The sequence below is a fragment of the Rousettus aegyptiacus genome, unplaced genomic scaffold (genome assembly GCF_014176215.1).
Source record: "Rousettus aegyptiacus isolate mRouAeg1 unplaced genomic scaffold, mRouAeg1.p scaffold_m13_p_12, whole genome shotgun sequence".
Classification (NCBI taxonomy): domain Eukaryota; kingdom Metazoa; phylum Chordata; class Mammalia; order Chiroptera; family Pteropodidae; genus Rousettus; species Rousettus aegyptiacus.
This window is the reverse complement of record NW_023416287.1, coordinates 74,744,841-74,759,238: the sequence shown is the minus strand read 5'-3', so window position 1 is coordinate 74,759,238 and position 14,398 is coordinate 74,744,841. Positions and strand designations below refer to the sequence as shown.

The following is a 14,398-nucleotide window of genomic DNA, read 5'->3' as shown; positions in this document are numbered from 1 at the left end:
AGGCAAAATTGACTTTCGTCGAAATCAGGAAAAGAAACAAGGCTGTTCTCTCTTCCCTTTTGTGTTTCCGTGTTTCTCCCCAGTTAATGCCATTTATTCCTCTTACTGTCATTCTTTGCTTTTTCTTCTAACAAGTGCTTTTGCTACAGACACTGTATCTTCATGGACCCACATGTCGAATGGTTGAATTTATTGTTTGCTGTTTCTGCATCTCCAAATGAAAGTCTGTATATCACTAAAAAATCATTTGTACATGGAATTAAACTTCCTAGAGATTTGTCTCATTTCTGATATTTTTATCTTCATTTTTGGTAGACCACCAATGAGTAGTATGTCCATTTTTAAAACCACAGCTTTGTTGAGATATAATTCATGTACCATGCAGTTCACCCATTTAAAGGATATAGTGCAGGGGCATTTAGTATATTGATAGATCCACGCATCTATCACCACTAAAATCCTAGGACATTTTCATCACCCCGAAAGAAACCCTGTTCTCATTACCAATCATGTCCATTCCTCCACATCACTCCTCAGTCTGACAACCAGTAACCTATTTTTCATCTCTATAGATTTGCCTAGTCTGTACCTTCCATATGAATGGAATCATATAATATGTGACCTTTGGTGTCTGGTGGCTTTCACTTGCCATATTTTCAAGGTCTGTCTCCATTGTGGCCTGTGTCAGTATTTCATTCCTTTTCATTGCTGAGCAATGGGTCATTGTATAGATATACCACATTCAACTGTTGATGGACATTTGGGTTATTTCTCCTTTTCGGCTATTATGAATAGTGCTGCTATGAACATTCACGTACAAGTTTTTGTGTGGACATGTGTTTTCTATTGTGGAATTGCTGGTTATGTGGTAACTGTGTAACTTTTTGAGGAACTACTGCACTGTTTCTCAAAACAGCTGCACCATTTTGCATTCCTATCAGCAACGTAGGAAAAGTCCAATTTCTCCACATCTTTGCCACCACTTGTTATTCTTTTTTATTTTATTTTTCTCAGGGTTGTTTTGGCTATTCTGGGTCCCTTGCAATTCCATTTGTATTTTAGAATCAGCTTGTTAATTTCCTCAGCGAAGTCAGCTGGGATTCTGATAGAGCTTGCGTTGTATCTGTAGATTGGTTTGGGAAGTATTGCCATCTTAACAATGTTAAATCTTCCAATCCTTGAACACGGGGATGCTTTTCCATTTATTTAAATCATCATTAATTTCTTTTAACAATTTTTTATTTTTCAGAGCATAAGTTTTTCCATTGGTTTTTTTTAAATTGAGATATAATTGACATACAACATTAGTTTCAGTACAACATAATTTGATATTTGTATATATTGCAAAATGATTACCACAATAAGTCTAGTTAACTTCCATTACCACATGTAGTTATAGTTTTTTTTTCTTTTGATGAGAGCTTTTAAGATTTACTTTCTTAGCAACTTTCAAGTATGTAATACTGTATTAATAACTGTAGTTGTCTACTGTACATTACATTCCCATGACTTATTAGTTTTTCACTTGTTTTCTTGAATTTATTCATAAGTACCTTATTCTTTTTGATGCCATTTTGAATGAAAATGTTTTCTAAATTTATTTTTAGATTGTTCATTACAAAATAATAGAAATACAATTGATTTTAGTGTATTGATCTTGTGCTCCACAACTTTGCTGAACTTATTTATTAGTTCTAATAGTTTATAGTGGATTAGTTATGATTTTCTATATAGAGGATCATGTCGTCCATGAATAGAGATTGCTTTACTTCTTCCTTTCTAATCTGGATGCTTAATTGCTTTGGCTCAAACCTCCAGTACCATGTTGAGTAGAAGTGGCAGGGAGTACATGTCTTTGTCTTGTTCCTGATGTTAAGGGAAAAGCATCCAGTCTTTTACCATGAGTATTGTGTTCACTGTGGGTGTTTCACAGATAACTTTTATTGGCTGATGCAGTTCCCTTTTATTTCTAGTTCATTGCTTTTTTTTTTAATTATGAAAGAGTATTGGATTTTGTCAAAATTTTTTTTCTGGACCTATTGAGATGATTTTGTGATTTTTGTTTTTTATTCTATTAATATGACATATTATACTGATTGATTCTCAGAAGTTAAACCAACTTGTATCCCTGAGCTAAATCCTACTTTGTCATAGTGTATAATTCTTTTCTATGTTGCTGGATTTGTTTGCTATTATTTTGTTGAGGATCTTTGCATCCATATTCATAAGATAAGTTGGTCTTCAGTTGTGATATCTTTGTCAGGTTTTGGTAGCAGGGTAATGCTAACCTCATAAAATGAGTTGGAAAGTGTTCCTTCCTGTCTTTTATGGAAGAATTTGAGAAGAACCAGTATTCTTTTTTGAATATTTGGTAGAATTCAGTGGTAAAGACATCTAGGCCTGGGCTTTTCTTCATGTGTAGGTTTCATTTACTGATTCAATCTTTTCACGTTATAAGTCTATTTGGAGTGTCTATTTCTTCTTGGGCCAGTTCTGGTAGCCATACTTTTACTTTTAAGTTATTCGTGTCTTTGAATCTAAAGTATTTCTCTTCTGTATAACATGTAGTTAGATCCATTATCCACTCTGCCAATCTTTGTGTAATGAAGAGTCTGCTTTTTGACGTTCGACTTCTTACAGTTTTCGAGCTGCACTCCTCTCTTCCCCCTTTCTGTCTCATATCTGGACAATTCGATCAGCCTGGATGCTCCCTGTCTGGTAGAGAGTTAAAGCCATGCAAGTCTGTGTGTGCGTGTGTGTGTGTGCGTGTGTGTGTGTGTTTTGAGAAGATATTTTCTAGAATACCATTTTAATTCCTATGTATGTGTGTATGTATTTCTGTAGAGCTGTTTTCTTAATGGTTGCCCCGGGAATCATAATTAACATCTTAATTTATAACAACCTAGCAATAACATACAATAGATTTGTTCCCTTCTCCCTCTTTTGTACTATACTGTTTTACAAATTACTTCTATATGCATTATAAACCTGCCAATGCAGTTTTATATTTATTGCTTTATGCAGTTGTCTTTTATTATAAGATAGGAGAAGAAAAGTTTATAAACAAAATTACATGTATACTGTTTACATATTTACCTATCTCATTACTTTTCCTGGCACTCTTTATTTCTTGAGGTGAATTCAAGTTACTCTCTAATGTCTAATGTGAAGGACTCCTTTAAATATTTCCTGAAGGGCAGGTCTGTTAGTGATGAGCCACTTCAGGTTTTGTTCATCTGGGAATACTTTCATATCGCCTTCATTTTTAGAGCAGCCTTAGTTTCAGAGCAAAATCCCCCCTGCTTCACTGACTGCTTCCTCTCATCTGAGTTGCCAGCTTCTCCTATATTGTTATCCCTCTGCAATTCTTATGCACATCCTCTCAGTAGGAGTTCTTTTCTGGCCCTGTGGCTTTCAATGGTAACTGTGTGCCTGTGATAACCAAAGTCATGTCAACAGTCATGACCCTCCAGACACTTACTCAACTACCATCTTGACCTTTTTTTTTTTTTTTATGAACATTGAATAAACATCTCAAATGTATAATGAACAAACAGAACCATTGATCTCTATCTCCAAACCCATCCTTTCCTCAGGCATTTCTACTTCTTACTAACAACATTATCTACTTAGTTGCCCAAGCTAAAAACCTAAAAGTCATTCCTCATTCCTCTGTCTTCCTCAGTTACCTATCCAGTCCATCTCCAAGTACTGCTGATTCTAACACAAAAATGTATCTCTACTCTACTGGGTTCTCTCCATATACATTGTACTGCCTGTTCTGGGTACCCTGCTCTCTTTCATAGACTACTGTAATTATTCCACGAACTGGCCTCCTACAATCAGTTCCCCACATGGCAGCCAGAAGCTCTGTAAAATATGCATCAGATTAAGTTACTTCCTTGCTTAAAGCCCTCTAATGGCTTCCCATTGCATTAACAAACAAACAGACAGACAGACAAACAAAGGAAGCCACACTTCGTACTCTGAGCTGTCACTCCTCACATGTCTGGCCGCTGTCCACCTCTGGGCCTCATCTCGTTTCCCTCCCACTCCCTCTACTCCAGCCACGCTGGCCTTTTCTCTGCTCCCAGAACACACTACACATTGGGGCTTCCCACTTAACAGCCTCTCTTCTCCCAGTTTCCTGTGGCTGGCTCCTGTCATTGCCATTTTAGTCCAAACGTTATTTCCTTGCAGCAGGCTTTCCTGCACTCTAAATCATCTTCACCCCCTCGCCGTACTCCTCCCCACTGCCATCGCACTCTGTGGCATCGCTCCATTATCTCTGGTACAGATGTAACTCAGAAATTTTCCTGTTCATAATTTGCTTAGGATTTTACTGTCTATCTCTCCCCTCCACTCTCACGTGAGCTCCATGGGAACAGGAGTCTGTCCTTTTTGCTCACTGCGAATCCTTGTACTTATAATGACACGCCTCACCTATGAGGCTTCAGTAAACGGATATAGGGAAAATGAATGAAGGAAGGAATTGTACTTTCTGACTTATTTTAAGTGAAAGTAAAGCTATGATGTGCAGAGATGTAGGTTCGCCTCCTTCACAGTACATTTTCAACATGGCAAGAAATTGCCGCTCATCCCATCGAGGCCACATTTCGTGCCTTTTTCTCTGCTTCTCTTCCTGGCACGTCCTTAGTGCTGGAGAGTTCCGAAGATAAGGGGAGGGTCAGTTCAGATTCACAAAGGAAAGTTCTCTTACCTGGGAAGATCTGACGCGTATGAATTGGAGAACAACCTGAGGCAAAAAGGTCTACTGGGTTAGATGGAATCCCATGCCAAAAATGTCTGAATTAGACCTGTGGTCCCCAAACACTGTTAACTCCGTCCAAATCCCCTGGGGGAGCTTGTAAGCAATACAGTGTTAAGGGTCCTGCCTCTGGACACTGAGATTTGGGAAGTCCGGAGTGAGGCTCAGGAATCTGAATTCATGTAAGTTTCCCAGGGGATTCTGATGATGGGCTAGAACTGGGAACCTCTGATCTGTCTGGGACAAGGGATACGCAGGTTTTCAGGGACTTGACTGGTGTAAGACAGGTTTTGGGTAGCTGAGTGAAGGAGCAAGGTCAGCCCAGGTGAGAACTGGGGGAATAGGAGAAGGCAGTGCTTAGAAGTGGGGAGCAGCAAGGCCAGAGCTGGGGAGCAGGGGGCCGCCAGCCAGTGGTGTCCCTCTCTCTGCCTGCCAGTGGCCCGGTACCGTGTGACGGTGTGCACGGGGGAACTCGAAGGCGCGGGAACAGATGCCAACGTCTATCTCTGCCTTTTCGGCGACGTGGGGGACACGGGGGAGCGACTGCTGTACAACTGCAGGAATAACGCCGACACGTTTGAGAAGGGCAACGTAAGTGGCAGCAGGGCGCCCCCACCCACCCCTACTCCCGTCCCCGCTCCTCCCCACCCCTCCCCACTCCCTAGGCTTCCCTGCTCTAAGCACGGCTGGTGGCTGGTGCTGAGCCGTCAGAGGGGCTTGCTCTGGGTGAGGGGGTGGGGAACTAACGTGCACGACAACCACTAGGCTCCTAGGACTCTCCAGCTCGGAGCCGGAGAGCCACCCTAGAGGAGTCTTGGTCCCCTACCCCTCCTTGAGGTTTGAGAAGAGGGTGGTACAGGAGGACACTGGGAAGGTGGGAGCAGCTCTTTTCTTCCCTCGGAGGTGAGTGGGCAGGGAAGGAACCTGGGCACCTTACCCGTGGACTGGAGAACGCAGACTAGCGGAAATCCAGGGCGTCTGAGGGCCAGCGTGGGAGCTTTGTATCCTCCATGAGGCATAACCGCTGGCGGCACCTTTTTTGTGCCCTTTTTGAAAGAGAAGCCAGGAAAGACACTACACATGGCAGTAGAAAGACTGGATTCTGCTCCTAGCCGCACGACAGATGTACTGGTGTTCTCCTGTTTCCTCGGCCATCAGATGAGTTTGTCGGGAGGCGATGTGAGAAAGATGTGGGGGCCAATCCAGACTGGGACCAATCATTCCATTCCCCTGAACCTCAGTTTCCTCCTTTCCAAAATGTGGGGTGAGGTGCCTGACTGTGGCTGGCTGTCGTGAGGATTAGGGATGGCAGATGCTTCGCCCTGCCAGCAGACCTGGCCCAGTGCACACAGTAGGTTCGCAGTAAAGAGTTGTCTTCGCAATGATGTGAGGCCCAGCGCTGCTCACCAGGTGAAGGGGATGTGCGTTACTGTCGTCGCACGAGCCTCTTCCTCTCCTTCCTCTGCCACTCTTTCCTTGAAGAGGACAGGGCAAAGCCTGGAATGCGGGTGTAGTCCTCTCTCCACCTCTTTCTACTCTTTTTCTTCTACATCTTCTGACTCCTTTGTCCACTAATCCCACCCTCCGGTGATCCTGCCCCTGGAGGCCCCTAGGTGTGCTCCTGTAGACTTAGCACCTACTGCATTTCTGCTGCCTTGTCAGCAGGCAAAAAAGTTGTGAAATTAACAAGACCACTGGTTTCCCCGCCCCCCACCCTACCCCTTGTCAAGTCTAATCGCTCCCCTTCCCAAAAGGGGCCAGTATCCTCCTGTAGCAGGGAACCTGAGGTTTGCCAAGGAATTAATTCATAATAAAAGGTTAGTGCTTATTAACAGCTTAACATGTTCATCTTCCAGGGGGATCCACCTATTTGGAATGAGATTGTAGGGAATGGCCATCGTTTATCCGAAAACCATAGACTCGGTCGTTTGGAATGTGACATTGAATGATATGCTAGTGGGAGAAACTGGGGCTCTGGCTTTGCTGATTTTGCTGGTTTCTGGGCCTGAGTCTTCCATTCTGGACTTGCTGTCCTCTCCCTCCGAAGGCCGACGAGTTCACCATTGAGTCTGTCACCATGCGGAAGGTGAGGCGGGTGCGAATCAGGCACGACGGCAAAGGTGGGGGCAGCGGCTGGTTCTTGGAGCGGGTGCTGGTGAGAGAGGAGGGGCAGCCCGAGAGCGACAACGTGGAGTTCCCGTGTCTCAGGTACGCGAGCCCTGCTTGCTCTTCATGTTCTTCAGCTTAGGTTATGGGCCTTGGTTTTGGGAAGACTCAGCCCTACGACCAGGGCCAGGGCGCAAAATAAGGGTTTAAGGATGTCGTTGGTGCAAGAAAGGGGTGGCCCTGCTGGTGGTGCTTAGACCTCATGCCCACCCGCAGGTCATGGCACCCAGCACTGCGCATCCCAGTGTGTTGCTGCTGTGTCCATTTAAGTTCCAAAACTGTCAGCATTTTTTAATGATATAATATGACATTTTCAGAATTTAACCAGAATTACTTCAGAGGGTTAGCTATGAGCTGAATCAAACTTCTGAGTCAGATTTTTTTTTTTTTTAAATTTGGACAGCCTTCTAACCACAGTTTTTCTCTGGTAATATCTTTTCAAGACATCTTACTTTTTTTTTCATTTCCTTTTCGCAGCTTACTGGTGAAGTAAAGTTTCTTTCCTCTTTTTCTCTTTAGCCAGTTTTGGCTCCCATTGAGTTCTAGAAGTTCCCAATAGAGACATTTTTAAAATGAGGAGCAATATTAGTGACTTTTATCCAGTCAGGTTAGCCTTTCACATTCACCTGTAGCAAGGTCTGGGAGGTGTTTGCAGTAGGCTTAATTTGAGGCTTAGGACCAGCTGGTTTCTGCCAATCCCAGGTTCAGGCTGAGTCCTACACCTGTGGACAAGGTGCTGCGTGTCCAAGCTCGCTTCATTAGGGCTGGTCCAGGCTTCTCGATGGTGGCTGTGCTAAAGACAGCCCTCCTTGGAGTGGATGGGGCCAACCCGCCCAGCAGCTCAGCCATGAATGTATTACTCTTTCTCAAACCACGCGTATGAACACGCACACATATACACAGACACACATTTGCTACAGTTGAATTGCTTTCACTCCATGAGCCCAGAAAGAGCAATTTCCCAGTCATGGAAGGCCGCTGGGATGATCCCATGGGACAATAATTGTGAAACATCTGTGTCCATGACAAAGGTCTCTGCACTCCTCAGAGTGAAGCCACTGGTAGTGTTACAAGGGGTACATTAAAAAGATAAGTAATGATGCAGGCAGTTCCGAATGAGCAGCACTAATAGACAGAAAGAGGCTCAGAGTAAGGGCTGGGGAGCCAGGAAAGGCTTCCAGGAAGAGGTGGAACTGGACCTAGGGCTGGAAGGAAGACCAGAGAATTGATAGATGGTGAAAAGAAGGATGAGCGAGTCATCCAGGCTGGAGAAGAGGCATGAGGCTGCAGAGGTTGGTGAGAGGTATCCTGACACGTGGGGAAGGAAATAGAAGAAAGATGGGGTGTGAGAGCTCTGGTCTCTCTTCAAATCAGTCACTGATTCATTTGCCACCTACTGGACTTGGAGGCTGCCTGCCTGGGATGCTGGGTGGAACAGCTTTCCTCATTTTATTACCATCCACCCAAAAGATATTTATCAAGCACTTACTACACACTCGCTTCCTGTTCTCATGGTGTTTATAGCCTAAAACATAAACCAAACTAACCTAAACAATAAGAAGGTGAATAAACAAAGCCATAATTACAAACTGTGAGCAAAGGCATGAAGGAGGCTGCTGGGAGTGGCCGGGCCGAAAAGCGTGGGTTAGAGATGGAGATGGCGCGTAAGGTCTGTCCGCCGAGGGGAGATCTAGGCTGACTTCCTCAGGGATGGAAAGAGGAGTGTCGTGGGAAGGAGCTTGAGGGGTCTAGAACTTCAGCGAGACCAAAGCAGGTAGACAAAGGAGAGGGCCACCAGGCGAGGTCAGAGGTGGAAAGGGACCAGTGTCAGGCAGGGCTTGGTGGGACCTTTTCATTTTAGGACGTTCCCTCTAATTCTGGGTGGAGAACAAGCTATAGGGGGTCCAGTGAGGAGCCAGGGAGGCCGGTAGGAGGCTTTGAGGGATCCATGATGGTCTGCATTAGTTTGCTGGGGCTGCAGTAACAACGTATCACAAACTGAGTGGCTTGAACAACGGAATTATTGTCTCCAGATTCTGGAAGCCAGAAATCCATAATCAAGGTGTCGCCATGGCCATGTTCCCTCTGCAGGAGCTCTGAACAGACTCTGCTCCAGACTTCTCTCCCAGCCTCTGGTAGCCGCAGGTGTTCTGTTCCTCGGCTTGTAGATGGCCCTCTTCTCCCTGCGTCTCTTCACGTTGTCTTCCCTCTGCACAAATCTGTCTCCACGTCCAAATTTCTTCTTTCTTTAAGGCCGCCGATCATTTTAGATTAAGGCCCACCCTTATGACCTCATTTTAACTTGATGACTTCTGTTTCCAATTAAGGCCACATACTGAGGTGCCAGGGGTTAGGACTTCAACATATCCTGGGGGAGACGCAACCCAACTCATAACATGGCAGGCTGGCCCTTGCTGGTGGCAGTGAAGGTAGGGAGAAGGGGCTACACAAAAGACGAATCTTGGAGGTAGAGTTCATAGGACTTGCCAATAAGAGACAGAGAGGAATCAGGGGACCCAGTTCTCTGCCTTTGGTAAGTAGGTAAATGTCATCTTCTCTACCGAAACGGAGAACCTGGGGAAGAAAGGGTTGAGAGGTGGGGATGGCCTGGATTCTGGAGATCTACTTGAGGTGTGTTAAGTTTGAGATGCCTGTTGAGTTGAGTAGGCAGAGTCAGCCCTGAGAAATAAATTCAGGAAACAAGAGCTTAGAGAGGAAATTAAAGCCAGGGAAATGGATGGAATCCTTTAGGAAGAGTGTGGATAAAGAAAGCAGTGAGGACTGAGCCCTGGGACAGGTCAGGAAGAGGATGGAGAACCCAGAAGGGGGATAAGGAGGAAGTTGCAGGGTCCACCCTGCCTGTGTTGCCGCGTGCATGGTGCAGGGGGAGCTTAGGACCAGGAGTCCAGATACCGACCTGCTACGTGACTTTGGGAAGATCTCTTAACTTCTCTGGTCTTCTGTGCTTTCCCAGCTGGCACGTGCCTTGTGCTGATGGTGAGAGTGAGACGGGGTTGGGGTTGCACTTTGAAAGAAGCCAAGCCTGCCGAAGGTGATGCAATGATGCTCACTGCAGAGCAGAATGGGAGCTGAGGCCCCCCCAGTACCCCAAAGCTCTCCCTGCCCCCAAACGCTTCACTCGTATTTTAGAATACAGATTCTTTCATCTTGCTGAGGCATACAGTGATGACATTTGCTTACTAGGAATCCAAGAAGGACTTTGAAGAGCCTGCAGGTAGTGCCTGAGCTCACACACTGCTGCTTTTTCGCCTGAGCTATTATTTTAACTCCCTAAGAGAAAAGGAATAACCAGGTCTGTTTATCAAAATCTCCATGTCAGGATTAGGGAGCGGTAAACATTTTAGCTGTAGCAGGTATATGTTTGTGTGTGCGTTTATGTGTATGTGTGTACATATATGTGCATACCAGCACATTCTTTTGAGTCCAGAGAAAGAGTCATAAAACTACCAGGGGACTGGTTTATCCATTTAGCAACATCTCACCCTGAAACTGGGCTGAAGTGTTTGAAGCTGAAAGAAAAGGCTATATTTGGAAATATCTATTAATACCTTGCAAGCATTTAGGTGGAAACTGAAATGACAAGTCACGGTTTCCTTTTACCGCCGGGGAGGGCCTGGAGGCAGATCGACGGTGGAAAGAATAAAGGGAGAGCAGGTGGAATGTTTCTGCAGCCAAGGGCTGGCCGGTTTTCCGTCCTTCCCGTCCCTGGGATTATGTGGCCAGGGCTGCTTCATAACCTTTTCCTCTGCAGTCCCAGCGTCTGTGGGAGATGCCAGAGAGACCTCGGCAGGACAGACAGGAAGAGGCTCCTAATGGGTTGATTTGAGTAGCTCTAGCCCACAGTTCCCTGCTCCCAAAAATCTCTCCTTCCTCTTTGGCGCTGTCATCGATGCCTAGGATTCTCCAATTGTATCTTCATGCCTGGGAATAGCAAATGTTTTTTGGTGTTCTAGATTCACAGCAACAAAGCCCATGGGAAGTGTAACAACTTAGTTGTCAGCTAACATTTTAGTGCTAGCTAACAGCCAGCTGACAGCAAGGTCTCGTGGGAATGTGAGATCATGTGCTTGGGGAGGGAGGAAAGGAGGAAGAGAAGGGACGAACAGACCACAGTGCTGGCCGCACCGATGCCGGGGAGAGGGTGGCATCCTGGTCGAGAAGACCGCCATTCGGGGCAGCCCGAGCTCTGCGTCAGGCGGTCCGGAGAAGAGACAGTGCCTGGGCTTCCTTCGATAGTCCTGTGGCTCCGAAATTAACCCCCTCTCAGAAGTATAATAGGCGTGTGTGGCAAAGACAAGCAACAAGGCGTAGATAAATGGGGCCATACCTTGGCTAAGATGCAAGCGTCTTGGTTTCCCCCTTGCCCTGACGCACACCAAGGATGTCCCTGCTGCGGCCATCGCCCGGATCACAGACCATCTCGAGTTCCGGGACCCAGACAACCTGTACTTGTACAGTTGTCTGATTTCTCAGGCTGGATCTCTGTTCTCAGTGGGAAGGGTGCTTTTTAGGTGAATTCGTTCAGCATCTTTGCGGGTGGATAAAGAACAGAGAGCTAGGTCCATGGCCCACAGCTATCCGTGCAGGGCACACCCACTTCTCCTTGTTGGTGAATTCCATTCATTCTCGAGGACTCAGACCAAAGCCCTTTCACCGTGAGCCTTTCTTATTTCTCTAAATTCCTATTGCATCTACTTTGATGCAACAGCCAGCCTGTCTTGGTCTGCCTCAGCCAGTCTATCCTGTCTTCCTAACCAGGCTGTAGATCCCCTAAGGGCCGTGCTGTGTCTTATCTATCTTGGTATATCTCCTCTGCCTCCACCCCCAACCCTTCAGCACAGTGCCGGTCACAAGGTGGGCTATGAGGGAAAAAGGTTGTTTTTGATGGTAATGATGACACAGGTGTTCATGGTTTTTAGGACAAACTTGTTCACTCATCCACGTTGACTTTCAGTCCACTTATCCCAGACTACAATGTCCCCTCTGAAATGCCCCTCCCTTTTCTTCTGGTTAACTCCTTGTCACCCTTCCATTCTCAGCCAGATATCACCTCCTCAGGGCAGTCGTCCCTGCCCCCTGGCCCCCCACGCCCAGTATGGGCTAGCATTCTTTGTTCTGAGCTCTATAGAACCGTTTTCCTTTGCTGAATTCAAAGTGCTGGCCTTCCTGAGGACTCTGCACAAATCGTTTGATGGTTGGCTATCCCACTCAAAGAGATAACAGCCCTTCGTTTGCCCACCAGGTGGCTGGACAAGGATAAGGATGATGGGCAGTTGGTCCGAGAGTTGCTACCCAGTGACAGCAATGCGACACTGAAGAGTAAGTTGTTCTGAGGACCAGGTGATAGGTGTGCCCTTTGGCAAGACAGGTGGTTGCTTCGAATCCTTTGTCTCTTACATTTTAGTACTGCAAGCTTTCCTTTGCCCACCATGTTCACACCTGTGGGGCAGATCGATGTAGATGAAGGGACTCCACAGAGATGGAGAAAGTCCTGTTCCACGCCACAGGGCTACTTAGAGAGAGAGTCCACCCCTGGCCGTAGACCACCCTCCTGCTCCACAGTCCTTCCCGATAGGCCTGCACTAACCCCCTCCCTTCTGGACTATTCAGACTTCCGCTATCACATCAGTTTGAAGACAGGGGACGTCCCCGGGGCCAGCACAGATTCCAGAGTCTACATCAAGCTCTATGGGGATAAATCTGATACCATCAAGCAAGTTCTTCTTGTCTCTGACAACAACCTGAAAGACTATTTTGAACGTGGCCGGGTGGACGAGTTCACTCTCGAGACCCTGAACATTGGAAATGTAAGTCTCCTTTCAAAGACCATGTGACATCATCTCACCCGTTCCCCTGCATATAGCTTCACGTGGGTTCACACACGCACACACGCACACACGCACTCATGCACACACAGATGAACCCATCTTGAAGGAAAAAAATGCCCACTGGGGGGTTAGTGAGGTATGTTGTTTTCCAGCCATGACTTAGAGCAGCAGCAGATCTGTGAACAGTGGTTAAGCTTCCAGCGTCATTTTGGGGACGGGATGCATATTTTTGGTGGCTGCAGTCCCAGCATTTTCTTTACCTTCATAGCCAGAACTGAAAAAGAGGATAAGGAAGAACAGAAAATAATTCCCAATTCCAAACCTGAGTGCACATCAGTGTTATGCCCAGGAAGCTCATTTCCAGCTACACTCCCAGGCCACACCTGAAAGATTCTGCCTTAGATGAGAGGACCCGAGAGTTTCCCTCCCTCAGGGCTCTGGGTGGCCCTGCTTCAGGTGATCTGAGCACTTTGTTTAGAGAAGCATGGGTCTAACTCCCTGGACTTGAGGTTGGAAGCGTTTCCAGAAGTAGCTGGACTTCGTGTTATCATCTGCCCCTCTCAGGGTGTGGGACCTTATGGGATTCTTATCAACATTAACTATGTTACCAGCACCCACATGCGCACAGTAAGTGCTCAGTAAACGCTAATTGACAGAGCAATGGCTCCAAGTCAGGTGCTGGCTGTTGTGGAATTGAAAGACAGTCACTGCCCTTCAGGCGCTTCCTGTCATACTGGGTAGAAGATGCCTGTCCTTGTCTTTAGTCTTTCAGTGATTCTTCCCCAGGACTGTTACTGTCCCAACACCATGGAGAGATAACGAAGCTCTCCCGTGATCTTTGGCAAGCACCCAAAAGCTCCTCAGGCTACGTTTGTAAACAGCTGGTCTCCTTCCTACAGTTCCAGGGAACCTGGCTACAGGCACTCAGCTATGACGATGTTTCCATTACTGGCTGCAAAGAGGCACTTAGTTCTCATAAAAGTGAGAGCAGAACTCACATGAACAATTTTCTAAATCTAGTTTTTTGGCATCACCCCACCAAACCATCACAGAGAGAAACCAAGGGGCTAGAAGGGATCTTGAAGGCCATGTGACAATTCCATCTAATGTTAGAATTGCCCTGTATACAGCATTTCAAAGAAACATAAAAGCAATTTGAACTTGGAAGAGCCAAGTACATATAAGGAGGTAATACAGTCATCTATGAGATCGTCTGTGTTGCCAGTGGACAAATATGCTACAGTGTAAAATAGCAAAACAAGTGAACTATCTAGTGCTATCAGAAAAAAAAAATATGTTCCTCAGGTCTAAGAGTGAGAGGAAGAATCAGACACAGAATGACAGCACCCTGAGAGGCTGTCTGCATATTGTCACCTATAGAATGGATATATCCAGGAAGAAATGCATAAATATGCACCACAGTGTATTGTTTAAAACAAAACACAGCCAAATTAATAACGTGGCTAACAGACTCAGATAGCTAACGTTTTGAATGTTTGCTTTCTTGTGAAGCCACCACATTACTAAGTGCGTCTTGAGTACACTGTCTGCAATTACTAAGTATATATTAGAGCTTTCAAGGTTCATGCCACACCTGTGCCCCAACTCAATTGTT

General features: G+C 46.0%; 1 protein-coding gene across 1 annotated transcript in view; it reads left to right on the top strand.

The window, feature by feature from the left end:
- The window catches only part of LOXHD1 (lipoxygenase homology domains 1), a 138,863-nt gene that overhangs the window by 56,905 nt on the left and 67,560 nt on the right, over positions 1–14,398 (top strand). The window contains exons 13-16 of the mRNA XM_036230016.1: positions 5,205–5,359; positions 6,816–6,976; positions 12,198–12,274; positions 12,566–12,762. Of these exons, the coding sequence (XP_036085909.1) occupies positions 5,205–5,359; positions 6,816–6,976; positions 12,198–12,274; positions 12,566–12,762 (590 nt within the window). The remainder of the gene's footprint in view (positions 1–5,204; positions 5,360–6,815; positions 6,977–12,197; positions 12,275–12,565; positions 12,763–14,398) is intronic.